Source organism: Haliaeetus albicilla, chromosome 16 (genome assembly GCF_947461875.1).
Source record: "Haliaeetus albicilla chromosome 16, bHalAlb1.1, whole genome shotgun sequence".
NCBI lineage: Eukaryota > Metazoa > Chordata > Aves > Accipitriformes > Accipitridae > Haliaeetus > Haliaeetus albicilla.
Window position 1 is genome coordinate 26,843,383 of NC_091498.1, and position 24,090 is coordinate 26,867,472.

The 24,090-nt window shown below is 38.4% G+C and overlaps 1 protein-coding gene across 1 annotated transcript in view; it reads right to left on the minus strand.

The window, feature by feature from the left end:
* Positions 1-23,164, minus strand: part of ANO3 (anoctamin 3) — a 146,149-nt gene extending 122,985 nt beyond the window's left edge. Inside the window, exon 1 of the mRNA XM_069804062.1 lies at positions 23,023-23,164. Coding sequence (XP_069660163.1) covers positions 23,023-23,068 — 46 coding nt within the window. The 5' untranslated portion in view covers positions 23,069-23,164. The remainder of the gene's footprint in view (positions 1-23,022) is intronic.
* Between the last annotated feature and the right edge of the window lie 926 nt (positions 23,165-24,090).

The window sequence follows — 24,090 nt, forward strand, 5'->3', positions numbered from 1 at the left end:
AAAAATAAAAGTTTATATTCCTCTCCTTGCTTGGCAATTTTTGAATTAAACACATTTTTATGCAGTGTATTGCTGTCACATCAAACAGAATTAGTTTATAACAAGATGAGAGCACAGCAAAATGGCTGGAACATCACACCATATCAAATGTCTGAGGAAATACGCCTTTTTTTTTCCTGTGGCTATACAGTTATCTAACATTAAAAGAAAAAAATTAATCACAGTTGATGCTACTATACTGTTTATCTATTAGAATATTCAATAACAGAGAATGCATTAGTTTACAAAAAGGTGAAGATGATGATAAGGCAGAGAAGGAAAAAAAAATCACGTTTAACACAAGAAAGAGAAGTTGCCTCTGGGGAACATACTCGAATATAGGATAGGCAGAAAAATTCACAGATATTAAATTCAAATATGCATCAAAAAGTAGCTTGAGTACTGTTCAAGGTGCAGCTCTCAGCAGACACTGGAGTTGGAGTTAAATAAAATTTAATGGAAGGTATTCTGTAAGTGAAACATACTTTGAAACAGTTCAAATTGTATGTCAATACTTTTACTAACCCACAACTGTTTGATTTCATACCTAGAAATGGAGACAGGCAACCTGAAAAAGTTTCAGCCTAACTTCTAGGTTAGCACTTATCACAGTAACTGCTACAGTGCAACACACAGAGCCTCAATTTAATAACATGTAGTCCCATGTGTTATTTGAGAGGACTACTCGTGCTCAAAGTTAAGAGACATTCAAGAGGTACTCAATATTGTGTAAATTGTATTCATTAACATCAAACTTTCCTATAACAAAACAAGTGTGCGTGCATAACTTTGTAATATCACAGCATAATATTGTAACTATTTCTAACCATAGCAGAATAACAGTTATCAAATACCAAGACGACCCTGATTAATTTAAAATTCAGTTAAATCAATTAGATCATCTGCAAGAAGACATAGCGGACTGCGTTTAATGGATGTTATTAATCTCACAACAATGTCTTAATTTACATTTGAAGTTACAGCTTTTATTTCAGATTTGCAAAAAGTTCTTACATGCTTAGAAGCTTGTCTAACATTTCTAATTATACTAGCTAATAAAATATATTTTCTCTATCACTGCCAAACTTGCCTCACTTTCAGTCTTAGAGAATTGCCTTTAGAATTATATTGTTATGTATTCTGTGTAATTAAATGTAGAGGCATCATATCCAACACAAAATTGGAGTCTAAGTTAAATCCAGGGAAAGCTTTTCTATAGGCAATTATGGGCCTTTTTAAAATTACTGCTTCCATTTTAGGATTTGGAAACCACTTCTGTATGTCTTGGTGGAAAGAAAGGGCAGAAAAAAAAAATGCTTTAATTTTTAAGGAGGTGAAAAAAGGTGAATATAATAGTACAAACAGCTGGCACTAGTGAGATTGCAAAATTCACACTTTGCAACTAACTCATTTCACTCAACATGAAGACACGTATACCTACTGGAGTTTATTTTTTCAATTTTTCCTACTTTTGTTAAAGACAGACTTAGAAATAAGCAATGCAATGATATTTGTTTACCATAATACTGTCCCTGTAGCAAAGAAGAATCATTCCGAGCCTACCGAGAAAAGCATGTAACCTGCTCCCAACAAAGAACTCAGCAATTTCATTGGCATACATGCAAGCAATGGATCATGTCACAAGGTTTGGATTCTTGCTGTAAAAGGGGAAATGACTTACATGATCTTCCAAGATTTTCCAAATTTATCAGCATTAGCATAAGTCAACATGAGTACCATCCAGTTTGCCTGAAGCAGTGTTCAGATGAGTGAAACTTAACTAAAAAGCCCATTCTAACCACCCAGCACAGTGTGTGGACCTAGGGACCAAAATCAAAAGGCGCGAGAATGATACCGACTTGGGAAAATGTTGATTAAACAGCAGACTAACATCTAATGAACAAATATAACAAGGTATTAATACACTGTAGATGGATCAACCATATCAGGACTTCAGAAATAAAGGTACTTCAATCCTTGAGATTTGCTAGCCTGAAGTTTGGTTTTGTTTGGTTTTTTTCTGAATACACATCCTCAGCCACTATGTCCAGTAAAGAACGCTTCTTTATGTCTATATACTTCTAGCCATCTCAGCCGACATGCTGTCATCCTGACAGACATCCCTAATAAGGGGTCATGCTGAAGAAGACACGATGAGATCAGTTGCTAACAGGACTCCAAACCATTTCTCACTGTCCACTCTTTTCTTCACCCCACCATATAGGCAAATCATTACATCAAACTGCCTGCCAAAATCTGCCTTTCTATCACAACTTGCTAAGACAACAAAAATGGGTCCAAAATTTTATCTGGTGCTATGACAAAACTTTATAGCACTCTTCTGGATTTATATTGCTTAGCTCCCCAGCTAGGCTAAATGTAATAGCTCTTGCTGACATCACCCATAAAAAATTAGTTACGTTGGTTGAAGATAATGGGGCTGAACACCTCTGAAGTTAAGTACCTTTTGTCAGAAGTACTCTCACAAAACCATATGTAAAACATGAAATTGATTCTTTTTTTTTCTATATATACACAGACACATCCAAAATTTACTTGGCATTTGAGGTTCACTTAAAAACCTCTTGTTCTTCTAGAGGTCATAACATATTGTTTAGAGTTGGATATGTAAAGAATGGTAATTAATATGAAATTAGCATAAGTAGAAAGATGATGTCCCAGCGCCTCCTTTTTCTGTGCAATCTTGTTTCCCGTCACAAATAATAGATTAGTATAAAATAAAGAAAATAGGAGGAACAGGAACAGAACTTCTAAATAAATTGCCAGGGCTGATAATCTATTTGAAAGAAACATTTCCCTAAACAGAAAAAGAGTGAAAATGTACAAAGGCTCTTTCCAAGTACACTTCAACAAAAAGCCTGATGATAAATTAATTCTAAAGGCAGCAATGTTCAGCTGACAACCATTTCTAAGCATCAGTGTACAAAGCAACGACAAACCATGATTTACAAAACCTGAAAACTATTTTCTAATACTTTATATTTATAGATGCCTCCTTTCACTTCATGAGCCACACACAACACTTCAAATGTAGGACAATAAGTGTCACCCAAATAAAATGGCAAAGTTGCCTTCCATTTTTTTTTCATACCTGGAAGTTTTTTTTAATTATTTGTAATGACACAGTCGCTGCTAGGCTGCCAAGAACTTAGCTATGGACCTTCCTGCTTCTCCTGTCCTCCCACCCACAGAAGCAGCAGGCTGCCTTTTCAACAGCCTTAAATCTCTCACTGGTCAGAATGGGACATTGTTCCAGTCAAGTCATTATAGAAGACACTGAGCCCATATCCTTCCAAGGCTGTTCACAGGGGACAGAGGCATTTTCAGGGAGAGGAAGGCAAAAGAAAACTAATGAGGAGGAGGCTGCAGAGCTAGATCTTTTCACAAGCTAGTGCGTTGCCAAGGCTGTCTGAAATACCACGCGGGAAGCTCTAACCCTGGGGCTGCCCAGGACTCCAGTGAAGTAAGAGCAGTTTAAAGATGACAGCTAATTTGCACACTCTGCTTCTGTATTAGGAGAAAGTGAAATGCCTTGGGTTTTATGAAAGAGCGTAAAACTTCTTGGTTTGTGTTATAAGGTTCAACACCCAGACAACTGCCACTACCAGAGAGAAGCCGGCAGGAAAGAGCTTCCTAGTCTCACCAGGAAAAAATAAATTTAGAATAAAATAGAACGATAGAATAATTTAAGTTGGAAGGAACCCGCAGTGATCATCTAGTCCAACTGCCTGACCACTTCAGGGCTGACCAAAAGTTAAAGCACATTATTAAGCGCATATTAAGATGCTAGAGAGGTGGTTGATGCCCCAAGCAAGCTTGTAGTGTTTGACCACCCTCTCGGTAAAGAAATTTGTCATCCTTCTCTTTTGACCTGAAAACTTTATGCAAAAACCGCAAAGGATGCAAGGGAAATCCTTATCATAAGGGATAAGGAGAGCTATATAGCAGTAAGCCAAAATCAAATGGCAACCCAGTAAAAATCAATCAGCAATTGGTTTTAAGGAATGATTATTCTTCATGCCTAAGACATGTGGGTAAGTTTTTCTTGCCTAAAAGACAACAGGGAAAAGCAGGGGTGGGAGGGAGATGCTATTATATGAGAGAGAGAAAAGGAAGACAGGAGTTTGGGGAATAACTTTTATGTATTCACTGTTTTTAAAAGTGTTTTGGAGTTCGACTGCCATAAACAAGGGGAAAATCAACCTACAAAACGTTTGTTTTGAAGCAATTCAATAGAAGAAACATTCCCTTGATCCAGGAAAACTTCTGTATTCTTTCTTGGCTTCAGCTGAAAGCTCTGCAGCTGCACCCACTATTATGTTTTATATTCCTTCGGGTAAAATAGCACAAGAAATAAGAATATATTCTAGAAAAGGAAAAGGGGAATCTCAACTCTACTCTTCCTCTCATTTTTTTGCTTTTACATAAGAGCAATTATTTTGCTTTATTATATGAAATTTGGACAGCACTTGTAAAATTAAAACTGGCTTCCAATGAGAACTACATTTCTACTTCCACCATAAAAAATCTAAAACTTCCCAATTGAACCAAATTTACCAAATGGATCTTCGGCCGTGCTACTGAATTAATACCATAATACTACATCCGGCCAACTGCTTAGATTCAATTTCAGATAAAATAAAAAATAATCTTACTCGGTATTTGCAGGAAAGCCAAAAGATTAAACGTTTTCTGCTGCACTGATTCCAGCTGTTCTACCTCCGCAATCTTTCAGCCTTTGATTTCCAAAGTTGTTTCCAGATACTAAGGGAAATAAATTTTGCTGATAGAAAACCTTTGCACATTATCATTAGAAACACTTTATCACTGTAGCTGTTCATTCTGATTGTGTTCTTGCTGGACTAGTTACTGAAGCACAAAGAGATATTGATGACAGTGGAAATAAATATTACATATTCTATCTGAAAAATAAAACTTAAAAGAGTATCTTCTTAAAACAAACTAAAAGCACCATGCTTTCCTATAATATTCATGCAACTTTTTAGTGAGGCAAATGCAAAAGATCAGCATTCTGTTCTAAAGCTCTGACAACGCCATACAGAACTAGCTTCTGCATAACGGTAAAGAAGTTACATAGGAGTTATACAAGCAACTAGCTTGAAAAAAACCCAAATGTACACAATTCTTTCAATTAATTTTGATGTCTTCTTTTTCTGATACATCTGAAAGATTAAATCATTCATTTCTGCCTCAAAAACATTTTATTTAAATAGAAAAAAATCCTTTGTTTATATTTTTAAGTTAAAGAACTTCTAAAATGAAAACAGGAAAAAAAAGCCTTCACTCTTCTGCTACTCTAAAATTTAAACTTCTTCAAAGCTTCTCTTTTTTCCTAGAAAAAAATGGTAGAATGAAAAATTGCTTGTGCTTCCCTATCTTTTAAAATTATCAAACAAGATTGGAAGAAGCAGTGCCAAGAAAGCTCACAGTTAAAGAACCGAAATTTTCTTAGAGATCTTCAATCAGGTGTGGAGGACAGAATGGTCACTGAACTCAGATTAGCAAATTAACTTTTGAATGCTTATTAAATGGAACCTCAAAACCAGATGTAAAATATTCCCTGCCTTCACTGAATCACTGCTATAACAATGGATGCTACTGACGCGATTTGAAATGTCATTCCATAAATTAAATGTTGGATCTATTAAAATTGTGTCAAGTGAAATCCTGATCTGACTGAAAAATAAATAAGAAATTAAAATTCTTGTAAAACTCCAGTAAAGCTATCTCTATTCAATAGAGTCAGTGCTAACATTAATCAACAAAAACAGACTGACTGCAAAGTTTTCCTTTTCTTCCAAACACAGTTAATAAAAGGATAATATTATAACTTCAGGTTTAGCCAGTAAATATTTTCATAAGTGATTTGAATCCTAGGTGTGATTAGTGGACACTAATGGAATGGTTTACTAGTGCTTTAAAGCTTTTAATTAATTATTAAATAAAATTTAAAAAGCCAAACATGGCAAGTAAAAAGATTTTTTTCCTAATGGGAAAAAAACCCACCAAACCAAAACCAAACCCCAAACAGATTTCTTCCCGGAAAGTTGTGGCAAATAATTCTGCCTTGCATCCAAACACACCCAAATCATCCTGGTTTGCACACCAAGGTAAATGACAATGGTTACAGATATGTATCTTGCATTTCTTGAGGTTCATCAGCCTTTTTTGTTAGATGTGACTAGTTCTCTTTAGTGCATTCAGTTGCCTTCAACTTCTTCCAAAGCTCTATCTGTAAACTCTGTGCACTTCTCTATTTCACTCCAGGAGGGTGGACCACTTTCCCTAAGAACCCAGTTTTCTTAAGTACTCAAATCACTGCTAGAGTCCTATTTCTGACTGATAAACTGACAAACTGATAAGAAGTCCCCCATTAGTGGGTTTTTTTTCACCCCTCACAAAAAAGCCCCAAAGGGTTGGTTTGAGGAGGGTGAGGGGTTTTTGCTCTTTTTGTTTTGCTACTGGTAGGCTACATGACTTGATTATAGTTATTTTTTTGATGGCAGCTTTTGAGACCCAATTCATTCACTGTATTGGGTTAAAAATAAATAAAAATAGCAGAGCTCATCTATAGTTGGTGACCTGCCGTTCCATGAGTCATCTATGCCTGTGCGAACTTCTGACTGCAGCCAGGACTTCAAATTAGAAGGTGTTCAGTATTTGGAGCCTTGAAATCAAAGTTTCACATATGACCTGTCACCTATTCAAATACTTCACAAACTTCTGCTTCTCAAGGCAAACATTAGCCACTCCAGCAGCCAAATCATTCATATGAAATGATAGAGCCACGCGTACTCCTTTTGAATAGTTCCCTGCTCACTTTGTTGGTGAAAGCCTTCATACTAGTTGAAACCAACAAAACAATTTAATTTAGAAATTCATGGTGATGGCTAATTGGCTATAACAACTGATGGTGCACCTCTCAAAACACTGACTCCCAGTGGAGTCAGCAGTAAGCTCTTGCAGAAACGAAGGCTGGTTCCTTGTTGAGCTGCTTTGACAAGCGTGAAGCCAGGAGATCAAGGGAAGAGATTATTCCTCTCTAGTTGACCCTCCTGCAGCCACATCTTGAACAGTGCCCAGTTTCGGGGCCTCCCTGCACAGGAGACCTTAACATGCTGGAGACAGTCCAGGGGAGGGTTATTAAGACAGTTAAAAAGCTGGAGCACACGGCACAGGAAGAGCAGCTGGTGAAACAACACTTCACTGGAAGAGTCTAAGGGACAACTTAAGTGCACATCCAGGCCACTATTTGCAGATAACTCTACTACCTAAAAAAGGGAGTTACAGAGAGAAGCGAGACAGACATAGGTGTCCAGCAAAAAGACAAGAGAGAACAGTCACAAGATGCAATGTGGAAAATTTCAAATGGTCATAAGGAAATAATTCATCCGAGGGAGAGTGGTGAAGCACGGGGCCAGAGAGGGCTGTGGACTGGAGATCTTCCAACCTGACTGGATAAGGCTCTGAGCAACTTGACCTAGCTTTGAAGTCAGGCTGCTTAGAGCAGGGTTTTAGACTAGATGCCTCCAGAGACACTTTCTGACCTAATTTCTTATACAGTTCTGGAAGCTTTTCCTCAGAGCAAGGTGGGGGCAGGGGGGGAAGCCTGCAGAAAGAGTTAAGCTAGTAAAGCAACTGCAGCAGAACGAAGACAAAAGATTTCTTAAAAAAAAAATATATATATATATAAAAAAAGTGGAACTGATGAAGGTTCAAAATATGGTAACAGAAGTGGCAATGAGAAGTCAAAAACAGTCGATTAAGAAGAATCTCCCGAGTTCTGCAAACTAACAGATAAAGGAAATAAGGAAATAAAAAGATGCAAAGGAGTAGAGATGTCTTTTGACACAATCATATCCACTTTTAAAGAGTTCCTGAAAGGAACCTACCTTTGCTAGTCAGATGTCCAGCAAATTCAAGGTGGCTGTTATTGAAAGGTACACCTATCAAAATACAAAGCTTTTCTTTCTGTAGCTGTAAGATAAAGCTGCGAGTTGATATGGCAGATGGTCTCACTGAACTACATCTCTTTTTATATTCATAACGTTTGTAAGGGATATTTTACTGTTCAAGTATCTCATTCTTGATTTTAAAATAAATTTGCATAAGTACTACAAAAGGTAAGTATGCAGTTTTTACCGTGTCGTAGTTTAGTTTACTTTCTTATTTTAGAGTACTGCCAAAAATGTAAAGGTTTTGTAAAACCAAAGAAATGGAAATTCTGAGTCCTTTCTCTGTAATCTTATGTTTACCTAAGTGATCTGTTGAAAAGTGCTATTTTTCCTGCACTTTTTATTAAAAATATGTATGTCTGTTTTGGAGAACTTGGCCATGGACAAAGTTGCTTATATTCTGCAGTTATAGGAGCATGCAATACTCCAGCTGCAACTATTCTCAGTGAAACAACAACTTCCAAATAGAGCAAGGTGACAACTCTGTGCAAATACCATCTGCTTACCAAGAAAGAGAAACTATGCTGTATTTAGGACAGTCAGTTTCCCCACTATTACAGACTGAGTGTTCGCATGACTTCCTGCACTGGAAAAAATACTATTTGTGGAGAATGGACTTCGCATCATATATTCATTCAGCGCCTACAATTGTGAGACTGTGAAACAGCTCTGTTCCTTAAGCAGTTGTCACACATTTCCTGGTACTGTCCTCAAGACCCCCTTCTTCATGAACTAAAAGTAACGCAAAACCTAACCCCTGGCATGATTTTATAGAAGGTTCACAATGCAGATTTGCATTAAACTGAGAGAAATTAATGAGAGAAAAATAGGAAGAGAAGATGATCATGAATCGATAATCTCTTTATAAGAATAACTTCTCATAAGGCATTTATTAAAAAGTGTCATTTCCTATTCTGACTAGTATATTCTCCTGCATTGGGAAAAATTATTACCACAGATATACATAGCAGGGTTAGGATCCTCTCCCCTTTCCCAGTCTCTCAAGTTTCTCTTCCCCCCCACACCTTTACTCTCTCTCAGTGCAGCCTCTTGGATGGGAACCATCAGTATTTCAGTCTCTGTCTGCTTCCTTAAAGTAGTGTGATAGATTATTTACCTACTGGATGCCCAGATTACTGGATTATTAAAAAAAAAAAAGAAAAGGGGGGGGAGAAGAGAGAGATTAATCAGGATCTTCAGATTTTTTTGACCACTATTAATGAATGATATGTAATTTTTGGTCAGGTTCTTAGCTATGTTTTCTTGTGAAAAATGACAAGTAAAAGCATATTTTACAAAGCTGAAGAGAACTGGACCATCAGTGCTGTGGTATTTTAAAACTCAGACAATTTGCAGGCAAAAAACCAGGCAATCTGCTATCAGCACCCTAGAGCTGTACTGTGCTGTTGATAGATGCTGAAGTAGTTCTCATCAAATGTATTAGTTTGCTTCACTTCTTAGCATACAAGGACCTCATATGCAGTTACAATCTTATTAGCATCCATGATGCCAGTTCTTAGGAAAAAAGAAAAAAAAAAAAAAAAAAAAAAGAGTGAAGTCTTATTAGCAACATATAACGAACTGCTCACATCTAGAAGCTCAGGTGTCCAGCAACATCTATAATTACTTGTGAGGAAGCTTACAATAGTAATGCAGATTTGTATCTGCTACCTAAGATAACTATTAAGCAAAAAAAAAAAAAAAAAAAAAAAAAAAAATCACAAAATTGGTAACTCAACAATTACTGTGTAGCATAAAATATATCCTCATCCAGTAGTTATAGTCAATTTTTAGGCTAGAGTATTTTACTGTGACTTCAGCACTCAAGTATTTAGCAAGTATAAAATGAAATTTTATAATTAATACAACAGAATCAGTGAGGTAAACCTTGTGTTTACAAAAGATAGATCATTACAAGAAAAATGAGCACGTGAAATGAAAAGCAAAACAGCATGGGAAAGAAAGCACTTAACCAAAACCACATTCATACACACTTTCTAGTGGAAACTGTATTAAATAATCATCTAATAAACACAAAGAGGAAAAAATGAATGAAAGTAGTAGCAACAACAAAATGGAGTGTTGCCCCTCTCCCCTCCAGCCCTTCACCTCCTGAAAACAGTGAATTTCAAATGAAGAGAGGAAAAAAGAAGAGGAAAATACCTTAATGAAGCTAAAACAGGCTAATGGAAACTAAAAGGCTAAAATATATTTTTCATAAGAGTATACATTTTGAGAATATTCTTGATGAAAGCTATGAAATGTTCTGGACAAAGCTGCTGCTGGTTTGAATTCAGCTGCCATCATTTGCTTCCTCATGGTGCATTAATGCTCACGTAATTAATGTAAGAGTGATAGTTTAAGAGTCTAGCATCTCTTCACCGATAGCTGCTTCCTTTCTCTGAGGTATGGACACATATACCGGACATATAAAATATAAATGTACATTTGGCAGCTTAACAAGCACGTTGGAGATGAACTAAAATCTCATAACCATGTAGAAATGGGCTATTTCAAGGCCCCAGTGTCACTCAAGGATCCCCAGATGAGTGCAGAGGAAGAAATAGCTTCACATATCCAACAGTGAGAGGCAGCTACCAAAGCTTCAACCTTCCTTCCAGCTGCTTATTCTCTCCCTACCTCTCTGTAAGTTACGAGAGGGCTCTGATAAGCACAAAGGAACAGGTACCTCTGATATGCTCTTCCTAATGGCATAGTCTTCTACACAAAGTACTGGAAAGTTGAAAGGGCAACTGGAAAACCTGAAAGCTGGGTTGTGAAGGGAGAAAGGTGGTAGCTTGATCTCTAACAAAAGAATAAATTATATAAATACTGTGGTCACAAAGAATGACCTAATTACAAAAACCCCACAAACAGATATTTGCATGGTAGGGAAACCTAGCAATGAAGTCTTGTCCCTGGTGGAGTGGTGGAGCATGTTCTGTCACTTCATCACTCCAAACGTCTACCATTTCAGGCCTCAATAGAGGTAACAGAATAAACCCACTAATTTTCTCTTGGTTCTTCTCTATATATTCTATCTGGTGCTATCTGGTATTTTTCTGAACACCTCCAGCATTACCAGATTAGATTATCTGAGCATTCAGAGAACAAACGAGAGAGGATCTACCTTAAACCTTCGATTTATAAGATACTTCTTTCACAGTATTTCCCAGTTGACCAGACACCAAATGAGGTAGCTTTGCAACCCTTCTGTAACTTTCCTCTTTTTAGCTGCCTAGTCATGAATTGGTAACACTACCAACAGAACCGGACAGAAATGCTCAAAACGGGGACACTACAGCAGCAAGTCCAAATTTTCATGGGACCAGAATTTTCTTGAAATTTGATCAACTCTTACAACCAGTCACACTAACACAGCTTTCAAAACAGCCTATTAAAATTCCAGTAAAAAGAAAGTGACTGGCAGTAAAAACAAGTGAATAATTATCAAAAACCAGAAAGAAAATTAAAATCATGATACCCTAATTATTCCACCTCTGCATAGCATTTCAAGTTGACATCTTAAAATTCGTTTCTCCTGGGAGCTTCTGTGTGAACAAGAAAAGTGTTCACAGTTAAAAGTTGGAAAATAAAAAAAGTGTTATTACTTCTTAATTTTTTCTACAGCAGCTTTAAAAAAGCCACAGCTTCAGAGTTTCAGGAGGCAGGGGGGAGTATGTCCCATTGATGTACTCTAAACTACAAAATCCGTCTTTTTTTTTTTTTTTCTTCCCTTAATTCATGGACAAGCATCACATTTCTTCTATTACCTTTTTTACGTAATGATTTTGGTATTTTTGAACTAATTGTTCTACATGCTAAAAAAAGAAAGACTCTGAAAAACATCCTCAGTGCTCTTTTTATATGGTTGAATTTTGAAACTTATATGGCATACAGGAACGCCTGCCTAGAAGATAATAAAGAACTGAACAAAAAATAACAGCCACATAAAAAAATATTCACTGTTTTGAAAAAAAAAAACCCAACATTTTCTATACTGCTTGGTGTATTATAAAGACGACTGCCCATTTTAATGAGACACAGTCGTCATCTATTCACAATATGAGATCTGGTAAGCAGAGAGCACAAACCAGTTTTAATATTCACCTTAAAAAACATCGAGTTTCCAAGTGTTTCTCTCTCTTTTCCCAGATCTCTCGCTTTTTCCTGGAATTTTACATAGTATTTTGTCAAGAAGCCATGCCTAATACTTTTATTAATTGCAGTTTTCATTAACTATCCTTACCAAAGACATTTATTCTTTTTTTCCTTATATTACAAGGCTTTCGGAGCAGCCCAAGGTTACTCTCAAAAAAATTTAAAACAGTTGCAGGATTGGAGTGATGATTGTTAACCTCAGACAGAATTTAGCACTGGTAAAAAAGCTTTTCTAAGTTAAAGGAATATTTCTTTTGAAGGCATTTGTCTCTCTCTCTTTTTAGTTTGTTAAAGGGAAAAAAATTGCTGAATAGCCAGTTTAATCAATTTCTTGATTCCTTGCCTTGCCTTGTTTTCATTCCAGCCTGTCAAGAAACTTGGATTCCTTCTGCCCAGGCAAAAAAGTCTGACAGCAAATACCTATGGATGGCCATAGGTATGAAATTAATAATTTCTAAGAGATTATATATGAACTAGATGATGGCACTCGTAGGTAACAAGCACAGCTTGCTTCTTTGCAGTTCACTCCTAGTAATAATACAGAAGTGATACAAGACATGAAGGAGGCTTTTTACATGACCAGCTAATACACTTCTGAGAAACACAACAGCATCAGGAAGCTCTAGGGAAGTCCCATGTGATCTAAAGAGAAGTTTTACTTTCCAAATCTCACCAAACTGATCACTAAGTCTAATAAAAGGCAAAACAGTAAAAGATTATTCGTATCACTAAATAATCACAATGACTACAGTACTACTACTGTTGGATACTAAGCACTAGACTTATCTTCCGTACAATCAAATCGCAAACACCTCAGAAACCAAATCTGTGGCCCCTCAGATAACCTACTCCAGCACCAACGTGCCAGAACTGGACATAAAGCTACAGGTGGGAACCAAGATGGAAAACAGTCCAGACTGACAAACAGATCTAAAGCCTCGTCATTAGGATACGAAGCATCATTTTTCTTTCTGAAGAAAATCCTTTCAGTAAAGTACAAGCACTTATGAATGCAAATTTCAAAACACTTTGTTTATTCCTCAGATTGAATACAAGTCAATCTCATGTTTATTTCTAGATTTCCTCTAATATAAAATAACAGAAAGTTGGAGATGCTCCTTTCCTACAGTACAAAATAACAGAAAGTTAGGATTGCTCCCTAACGACACATTATATTTAATTCAGAGTAATATCCTAAAAAGTAGTTACTTCGTGCCATAGCCTTGGAAAAACCTCTGACAGTCCAGAAGATAAAGATGAGGAAATTTACATGGGGCCAAAATTTGAAGTATTGTTCTCACCTCATTAGCCTGTTCTCCTTATCATTTTGGAGCATGACTAATACAATCTTTTTAATTCCTCTTCACCCACTACTTACATTTGATAATGAGATACAGGACATATCATTTCTTATTCATAGCTAAACCCCATAAAATCAAATCCAATCATAATCTCAGGTACATCCATTGAAATCCCATTGTTATCAGTGAGAGTACGTGGGGCTTCTGTGCAGACTACATCCATAAAAATCTTTATGGCAAAGTTTTATTTATGTTCAAGTATACTCAAGATAATTACCAAATCAATCATAGTGAAATACCTTTGAGTCCAACCACGTTTCAGGAAGGACAGCAGTAATGATAAGTGCTTTCTCATGACAGGCTGTTTTTCCACTCCGTTTTTCCATTTTATTTAGATGCTGGATTTCTAAAAGAGCAACTTCAAAGTCCTGCGTTTCTTAAAAGTGTGAATTATTAATAGCAACATGGTTAAGCTCCTGTGCATTATTCATTTATTCCTACTAACTATTTGTGCTTCTGAAAATCCTTCTTCTCCTTTTTTACTGAACCCTATATGGCAAGGCACTTCACAACAGCGAGAGCAATGCATTGGTAGTTGCTGAATAGACAGCAGCACCTGCTTATAATATTGTAATATAAGCAAACTGCAGTGCAAAACATTTTATCTGAAAAAATCCTTGCTTTTGCATATTAGAAAAAGGTTTTGTAGTGATTGTAAAACATCGATCCTAAAGCACGTTGATTCCCTTTTCCCTGATTTGGTTCCTCCCCTAACAAGTCTTGTACAGTCCTCAAATGCTCTCCTCCTGCATCCCATAATGTCTCCCATATCCCCAGGCAGGGACAACTCAGCCTGTGATATGCTGCAGAGAGCTTCTGCCAGCGATCCCTGGCTTTTATACGTTCTTTAGTTTGCAGTTGCTTCAGTGATATAGACACACTATCTATCAGTTGTACTCAGGAGGCTTAGATGACACAATGAAGCTTGCAGCTTGCCTAAGCCAGAATCGTGGGCTAACTCTGGGTGTAGCCTGAACTACCCCATAACGAACGCATCTATAAAAGAGGTAACCAGCAATAGCTATTCAGGTCTAAATTCATATTTTTAAGAAAGAATTAAATTTTCTGGTGAACACAGACTTGTTTAAAAAAAAATGTTTTAGATATTTAGGGTAAGCTTTTTAAAGTATTGGAATGCATTAAATTCCAATACCTTGCAAACAGCATTAGGTGCTTAACTCCTAACAATTACTGTGTTGTTATGTATCTAAGCACTATCGAACAGAGTACTTGCCTGCGTCTGTGCAAAATCTTTTAAAAAATCTGATTGCAAGTGATTCAGAGCCCCCCAACTGTGACAGTGTTCAGTGGAATTTCACCTAAATAGCTTCGAAATGACAACCTTCCTCTGCAAAGGATCAGCCTTCAGAGATGTACAAGTGTTTATTGAACGCTTAATTCACATAAAAAGTAAATTTTAAAAATATATAAAAATATAAATCTGCATCTCTCCTCTATCTTTAAATGTATCAGCAAAATGGAAGTTTTCCGCACAAGAGGAATTCAGGTCCCCGGGCCTCTCCATTGAGTCTATTCAAAATCCAGCAATATGCATTACCATGTTTCAATTTTAGGTATGATGCCAACACCAAACCAGAAACATTTTATGCGAGAGTAAATGGTAATGCATAGGTTTTGCATTTTTCTTTCAGCTGAAAGATCCAGCCTCCGCAGAGTATTCAGACATACGGATTTTGCATTCAGGTGGTACCTGAATTTCTCTCTCTGAAGTGTTTGGCTCTATACATGCTTACATTCGTGTTTTCACACACTCACAGTATCACCTTCTTTGAAACGTGAATATCGTCTGTCTCTATAAGTTACTTTGTCCCCTTTTCTTTTAGCAAGTCACTTTGAAATCAATACTCAGTGCTGAAGCTGGTGCTGCTGACATGGCTTTATGTGAAGAGGGTTCTGTTGAGATATCTGCAAATCCCCGGTGTACGGTCCTACTTCAGCATAACCAGCTAAGGAGCACTGCTTACACATAGAAGGCTGTTTCAATATGCTCAGTCTGCTTTTGCTACCTGGCATTGTTTTATCTATCTATCTACCCACCCACCTACCATTTCCGTGTCTCTGCATCAATACTCACTTTTCTATGTTTTGGTGGGTTTGGGTTTTTTTGTGCTCTAAAAATTCTCCCCTATAATCTCTCAACTCATTCATAACTCCTCAACATTCTTAGGATTGCCTGCTTCTCCTAGCATTTTCACTGTTTTAATCCCCTTTGCTCTTTTGTCGCTATTTTCTCATACTATTAAGCTACTTTTAGAACAACCACACAAAAAAGGAATCTAATGGACTGCCACAAAATAGCCCAAATATAAAAAGGGGCTTCCTCCCCCCCCCCCCCCCCCCAAAATATGTGATTAATGGTTCAGGAAAATTAATTCATTAAAAGTACTAACTCCACTGGTTTACTGAAGCAGAAAGATAACAGAATGCAAATATTATATACAGCAGACCTTCTGACTTAGAAAGGCATACTATCGAAGTTACTAAACAAACAAACAACCAGTAAGGAGTAAGGAATTTTTTAAGCAAGAGTAATCCTACTGAATCAGACAAGCAGTGAATAGAATATGACATTTCAAACATTTTCTAACTCCAGAGCTTGCCATCATCACAGTAGCTATCTGGAGCATACGTGACTAGCTACAGCTCTTCAGTAACTGTGATATACTTATGAATTTTTCAACGCAGATTTTTTCTAGCTTCCTTTGTTTGTGTATCCTTCTTGAGCTACCAGCGCTACACAGAAATCCAGTAAGAATCACAGCCAAGAAGCAAGAAAACCCATGCATCTTCTTGTCCTAGGTTGTTACTAAAGAAACAAACAAAAACCATACCAACAGTGGCAATCTGTTGTCCAAAAGGGGTTTCTGCAGATACTTTTCACAGGGGATGCTCTTCAAACTACACTTCCTTTTCCTGAGCTGCAGAGATGGAATCTAATTCAGCATGCTTTCACGGTTTCTTTTTTTCCTCAAGAGACCCCACCTTTAAGCAGATCAGTTACATCATAATGTTACTATTAGCCTGATGATGTATATTCGAGATGACCCAAAAGTATAGCTAAGATATCAGCTTCTTCAAAGCCCCACTGAAAATAGTCAAATGGATTGTGAATTAAACTGTGACCTCACCAGTCAGACAAATGAACAATTCCTCACTTAAGTAACTGCACTGGCTTCAAGCCCTCACAAGCCAGATGATAACCCAAATTGAGGCAGACTCAGAATCTCATTCTGAGAAAACAGTGATGAATTTGCATTCATTGAGGCTCAGAGTTGTTAAAACATATTGCTGTACACTGTAGCTTAGTTTTGAGTTACACTTGTCTCCGATAAATAATCGACTGTAACATATGTTTTAGGATATACAGAACTGAACTAATTCTCGAACAAGCTTGGTAAAGGGAACTTAAGATTTGTAACATGGGTAACCCCATGTATGATGCCTTCTGAAAACCTCATTGCATGTCTGACTCAAGACAACACAGACACTCTCTTCAGCTTAGACAGGCCCAAGCAGAAAACAAGGGATCTTCATGTTACTCGGCAAGCTTGTGAATTTAGTATAGTTAATTTCTGCTATCACAGTATGTCTAAAATATGAATGGCTATTTTTTTCCTTACTTTTCAGTGGGGGAAAATAAAAAGACATCATTACTTTTCCAGTTGCTACCTAGCTGGCTGCATCACTTGGTATGCAGGGCTCTTGGTGCTGTTAGTTAAGACAATGTTTCCAATTTCTCATGGTTGTTGGAGCTGTAAAATACCTTAATCATAAAATACGTTGACTACTGCTAATTTTATTGCAAAACTTTTTAACAGAATCTGGTATATTGAAGCTATTATTACAAATATTCAACAGAATTTACACTGGCAGAGTTGTTTCATTTATCATCCTCATTTAGCAGATTTCAAAAATGACAAAAAGCAGAATAAGCCTACCAAAATATGAAGGCAGAACTGGAACTTGCAATTTTGTGGTGATACTCAATGAAATATAAATGGTAAAATCAGAGTTCTAAAGAAAATCAGCGTTGGCGGGGGTTGCCTATTTTAACAGGTCCTTACTGAGGAAGTTTTGAAAAGCTTTGGAATAGGTACAAGGTTTTTCCACAGATACTACTACATCAAGCTATACTTAAATCAGAACGTAGGAAGCTAATGCCCAGACATCTTACCACAGCATTGTCGTCTGTAGTCAGATAGCAGAGTTATGCGACAAATCAAAAATTTCTGCTTTCCTCAGCTTTCTCAATTAAAATATTCATTCAGTGAAAAAAAAAAAAAAGAAACAATATTTAACTTATTTCTACAGCACTCATGCACCTGCATAATATAAGGTTTAATATGTCATATTTAACGATTATTTTCAATGAAGCTCTATATTTTATTGAAGTTACAACCAACAAGAGTATAATCCAGAATAAAAAGACATTATGGACCCTTCTAAGGTGTCTGATTGAAAAAGGTGAAGTGCATCTTAAGTTGTGCAGCTGTACCACGCAACAGAAATAAGAGCAAATATAGCCAGATAAACCTCATTAAAAATTGAGCCTTGCTTTTCAGTTCCCTGAAAGAGCATTAGAAATGGCACTATTTGAATACGGTATCATTTTAAGGGAGTGTACTTATTAATAGCTCCATTGCTGTCAGCATTCAGCGTCAAGATGAGGATAGCTTTGAAATTTTCTGTACATGTTAGTGCTTTCTGGAATACAAATGAAAGAGCTGAGCCCTAAAAATTCCTTTACCCATGCTGACAGGGAAACCTGGTCTTTCTGATCTGGAGAACAACAGCGAAGAGTCACAATCTCTCACAAATTTTTGTATGACAGAATTGCATCTTCTAGTAATTTCAGCAGTCTCTTTGGGTTATTAAACTTCCTAGGTCCTCTGGTGCCACTGAAGTATCAAACACCCTTGGGAGAATTCTCCACGAGAATCTTAATTACAAGTCCAAGTTCCTGAATACTGAAAACTCTGGAGCGGTACAAAAACCATGATCTTTACAAACCCTTGTTTAAACTCAAAAGTTAAATGCAGATTAAATTCACAAATTGTTTTATAAAGAATGCAGGTCATTAAGATCTTAAAATTAAAGTAAAATAACAATAACAAAAAAAGCTCTACTCTACAACAGCAGTGGTCCTCTAAGTAGCTCAAAGCGGCTTAACAAGACCAGTTAATGAAGTAACACATGCCCCTATGAAGGGAGAATGACTGTAGCTTTTTAGAGATTCTAAACCCAACCCTCAATCCATCTAAACCATTTTACAGCTTCAGATAGTCAATATAGAAAATGAAACAAAATACTTGGCACTGATCAGAAGTTCAGATCTAGGAATATGCCTTTTGTAGAGATACTTAATTTGTTCAGAAGTCACGCAATTTTGAGATAAATCCCTTGAGAAGCTAAATCAGCACTCTCATCAAAGACATAATGCATACTGAAGTTGCTGAACTCCTTCCTGTCCCATTACGCACCTTGAACAGGAAGCATGAGAAGCATCCCAAGTTAGCCACTGGTTTTTAATCTGCGGTCCATGCTCCTAAAACTCATACACCATGCTAAAAGCAACTGACTTTTAAGGCATAAACATATTTTCTTTTTCCCAGCCTTGAAACTCTTTCATTAAAAAGCTTTGATGGGATATTAAAAAGAACAACAATACTCAAAAAGCACCCAGCAGAGTATGCAGGAAATTGCAGTCTGTGTATCAGGACTAAAATCCTAGATATTTAAAATTTTAAGCATCGTATTTGCCTTGACCTGCACCCTAAATGCAGGTTTTACTTTCTGTCAGGCCAGAAACATTCAAACCCACTCACCACCAAGTATCTGTTAAAAGAGGAACCTCTTGCAAATTAGGTTGCCTTTCCTTCTGAAGGATGTAATTTTTCAATAGAGCTCCCTAATAAAACAAGCAATGGCTTAGCACCAGTCCCGTATCCATTACAGAAAACACAAAGTCTACTGTAAGGCTACCTACCATATACTTATGTCCTGCATTTAAAAGACTGACAATTGTGACTGAGATCAAATACCAAATCCTAATGAGCTGTCTTTCCCTGGAATCATTAAACTACAAATTTTGTATGGAGATGATCTTTGTTCTCTTCGGCATTATCTTATTCTTATTTCTCCTTGCTGAGTACTATTTACTTAGCAGTTTTAAGCAAAACTGTATATTAATGTCTGAGGATCGAGATTTTTCTTTTCTAAAGGATGGTTGGAAGAAAACTAGTAAAAAAAGAAACCTTTCTTCCCTTTTCCTCTGACATAATTCTTCAGAAGCCATAGGTTGCATCACCTTTTGAAGAGGTAAAAAGTATAAAGGTATATATTTAATAATAAAATTTTTATCTTTGAGAATATTCCTGAGGAAACTAATTTCAGAAAAAGCAGTTTCTGCCACAGCAGAGGTTAAAAATAGCCACAAAATGCTATACAGATGGCTCAACAGATCTAACACACTACTGTGCAAAGACACAGATTAGTCTACCTCTAGGACACTGCTCTTTTTGATAGGCATACTTTCAAATACAAGTAGAACAACAAAAATTGTGGGGGTGAAGAAGAATGAGATTCGTTTTTTCAAAACTCTCAGTGTCTTTTGACTCTACTGCAGCTTTTGAAAACTGAGGGTTTCACTCTGCATACATAATCTGAACAAAGAGCAAGACAAAACCATGGCGGCACATTATAACGGCAGCCTCCTACTGTGAACGCCTCCTCACTCTGTCAAGAAGGAAAAAAGAAAGAAAAAAAAAAAACCCGAAACAAAAAAAAACAACACCCCCCCCCAAACTCTAACCAGAGGCAAATCCTTGGGATATAAATGCGTTTTTTCCTCTTTTCTCCTCCCTGTTGAAGATTCCTAGACACCCAAGAGACTGGAGAACTTGGTCCTATTCTTTCAAGCCTCGTGAAGACAGCTTTGGTACCAAAACCACTACTTGTCTCCTCAGCTAGAACAAAGTGCTCAGAGTAGGTAAGGAAACAAAATGCTGTCTAGGCCATTCTATCTCCCATCTTAAAAGTTACCTCTCTTCAGCAAGTGAGTTTGAATATATTATGTTACGTGGCAATAAGTACAATAATAAATTACCTGGCTCTGTTTCTAAAAAGGTTAAAATTAATTTCTCTTTGTTTTCAGGAACTATTACCCTTAGTGATTTATATCCTGTATAATTGAGAATCCACATAAAAATAATGCCCTTTCAATCCCCCCAAAGAAATGAAGCTTGGTCTCAATGCAAGTGAAGCATACAAGTCACAGCTGTGATGGGCAGTTGGCCATTTCATGAGGATTACCACTGATTCTGTAAAAAAGGGAATTTAGGTTACTGTTTTAGTCAAAATCTCAGCTACAGGAAGTTAGAAATGACAGTAACTGAAATCTTAAAGTAGGAGAGTGATATAAAATACCAAATTTGAAAAAACTACACAAAATGGTGTGATGCTTTCTGCTGCGGAGAGATCAGTGCCTACAAACTTCAGTGTACCAGATTCTCAGCTTCTTTTAAATACCTCATAATTAGATGATGACTTCTTGTTTATTATTTATATTTGCTTAGCTTCTCTATAGCTTTTTGCCCAAGATTTCATGCTGTTCTCCTTCATCCCTAAAAGCTGTAGGCTGAGAAAAACAGAAACTGAACTCATTCAGGTGGATTTAGCACACATCACACTGCACATGAGACGTTAGGGAAAGCGATACACATACTAGTCACTGTTGTACAGGCTCCATAGCTCCATAAGAGCATCCTCTCTTTTCCAAAGCCTTATGACTGGCAAGATACCTTAATCAGGATTTCTTCAGGAAGAAGGAGAAGAGAACAACAATCTACTTCTTGATAACTGGCAAAAACTACTAGGTTATTATGAAGTTCTACGACTACTGCAAACATACAATTTCATAAATCACATGGTGTAGCTTGGTTTCAAGCAACTAAATTTCAACCCTGAACTTGAACATAATGAAGTTAGTTTTGGGGTGGGGTTTTTTTTTTTTCTTAAAAATAATATTACAGAACAGCTGAATAGCTCCTGAAGGGCTTTAACAAGGACTCTGGAACTTGCTAATCACTGCTGTAATGTAAGAAATATTTTCTTATGAAAAACTAAGCATTAACACTGTTGCTCCTAGACACCTGATGCTTTTATAAATGTATCTATGTCAGTTGAAAACAAAGATTTTTTTATACTACTTAATTAACTCTGAAACTAAACTAGACATTTTACAATTTGAAACAGCACTGCTCATTACTGCACACAAGACAGGCATTACATGCAAAACCTCTACAGCAAGGAGCTAAATTTATTATGGAATTACCAGAATGGAATAAGTGCTTTGAATTATTTATTTCCCACTAACCATTCAAAGAGAAGAACTTGAATGAGGCAAAATCCAATAAGCGAACCCATGATTTATGTACAAAGCATGCCATATTAAATCATAATTTATAGCATACTGTATTCTAGGAAAAAAAAAAAGAGTTTGTTAACAACTAAAACAGCAGTAAGAGTGCAAGGGGATGCTCATAATGAAAGAAATCTTGATTTCATCTTCTGTCAAAGTAGCATTAGAGAGAAAAAAAAAGTAGTAAAAACATCAGTTCCAGGATCAAGAAAAAAAAATAAAGTTCGTTGTGGGAATTACCTTTTTTCTACCACAAACACAATAAAGGTTTTATAGCGATGGTAATCACAACAGAAAATTTACCTTTGTATTTGTTGACCAGCAAAAGCTTTTGTTTTGCAATTAAAACCCCAAACAAACAGATAGCAGGACTGAACCGAAGTACACTTGTAAGGCCAGAGCCCCCCCCCTCACCATTACCACAATTCTTCCTTCTCCAGATTTATACTTGGATAACAGCACGATATGAAGACTAAAACCAGAAACAGCAGCAGCAAACTCCAGAGGGTGAACGACCTGTCCACATCACGCGTGAGGACGTCACCGAAGTCACCTGTACAACAACTAAAAACAACCAAGCGGTACCGTTTCTCAGGGAGAAAAACTTTCCCGCCGAGGGAGCGGCTGGCGGGGGCCGGGGACCGGGACCGGGACCGGGACCGGGACCGGGACCGGGGACCGGGTCCGCTCGGCGCCGCCGGGGCGCGGGAGGTCGGTCGTCTCGCCCCGCCGGGCGTCCTCCCCGTACTCTGCAGCCTTATTACCTGAAAACCGGTAAAATACCCGAAAGCATCAACGCGCCTCCGGAGCACAACCCAGGCTGTCAGCCCGCATGCGGACACACACACAGCCGTGTGTGTAGGCATCCACATGCGATGCACCTGGCACCCCCCCCACCCCCCGGGGGGCGTCACTTGCACCGAAACCGCAGCGGGGACGCTGGAGGCGGCGTGTGTGTCCCCTTCCCTCCCCGAGCAGCGGCGCGGGGGCCGCCCCGATGACCGCCGGAGGGGTTTCTACTGACCTTTCTGCTGCCTAAAGGACTGGATGGAGCCCGAATGGTGAACCATCTTGGCGGACGGCAGCCCGCCAGCTGCCAGCCCGCCGGCTTGCGGAGCAACGGCGGCGGCGGCGGGGCGGGAACCCAGCGGCGCGGCCTGGCCCGCCCCGGCCCAGCTCGGCCCGCCCCGGCCCGGCCCGCAGCCCCCCGGCGGCGTCGTTGCTCAGGCAACGGGCGGAGCGGCCCGGCCCGGCCCGCCGCGCCGCGGAGGCCGAGGGAATGGCGCCGGCGAGCAGCCTGGCGGGGAGAGGCGGTAACGCGGGGCCCGGCGTGCCGAGGGGCGGGCTCGGAGCCGGCGGCTCCCCTCACCCGCCGGTGAAGGGGAATGGAGTGAGCGCCGGCCGTCCCGGAGCGGGGAGCGGCGGGGACGGCGCCCGCCCTTTGGGCGGGAAAGTCTGTGGGGGCTCCCCCCTCTCCCCCCGCCGCTGTGAGGGGAGTGCCGGCCCGAGCCCCGGCGTCGCCCGAAAATCCGTCATCGGGCGGGTTTCATTGTCGGTATTGCCTCCCCGTCACCCTTGTCTGCCTCTGACAGACATCAGGTGTGACCGGGGAGCTGAAGGGAAGCCGAGCACAAATCGCACCTCCCTTCCGTAGTAATAGGTGCGTTTACATCTAGGCGTTGTGGGTGCAGTTTGTCTTTCCGCCCCTCCAGCCCTGTCGTCGCACCTCAAACCCGCGTTGCGTCACCAGCTTTTTTTCTCATATATGTTATAAAACTTACAGTCTTAATCTTACTGGAGATAGCTTTTTACAAAAAGGCACTAAATCCCACATTCAAGGCCTGATGTGGCCCATTGCTTTGCTATTTGTCTTATAATTTCCCTTTTCTCCACAGTGTATGTCAAGAGGTTCATTCCAGATGAAGAAAAAGATTAAATTTTTTAAGACTGTAATGTCTTTCCCTGTCTCCCTCCACTCACGTTATTCTCTCTGGATTCTGAGTAAGTTTCACGATAGTATCAGTCAGCGTTCTACAGAATGTTTTAATTTTTCTGCCACAATAATCTTTTTTTCCGATCCTCCTAAATTCAG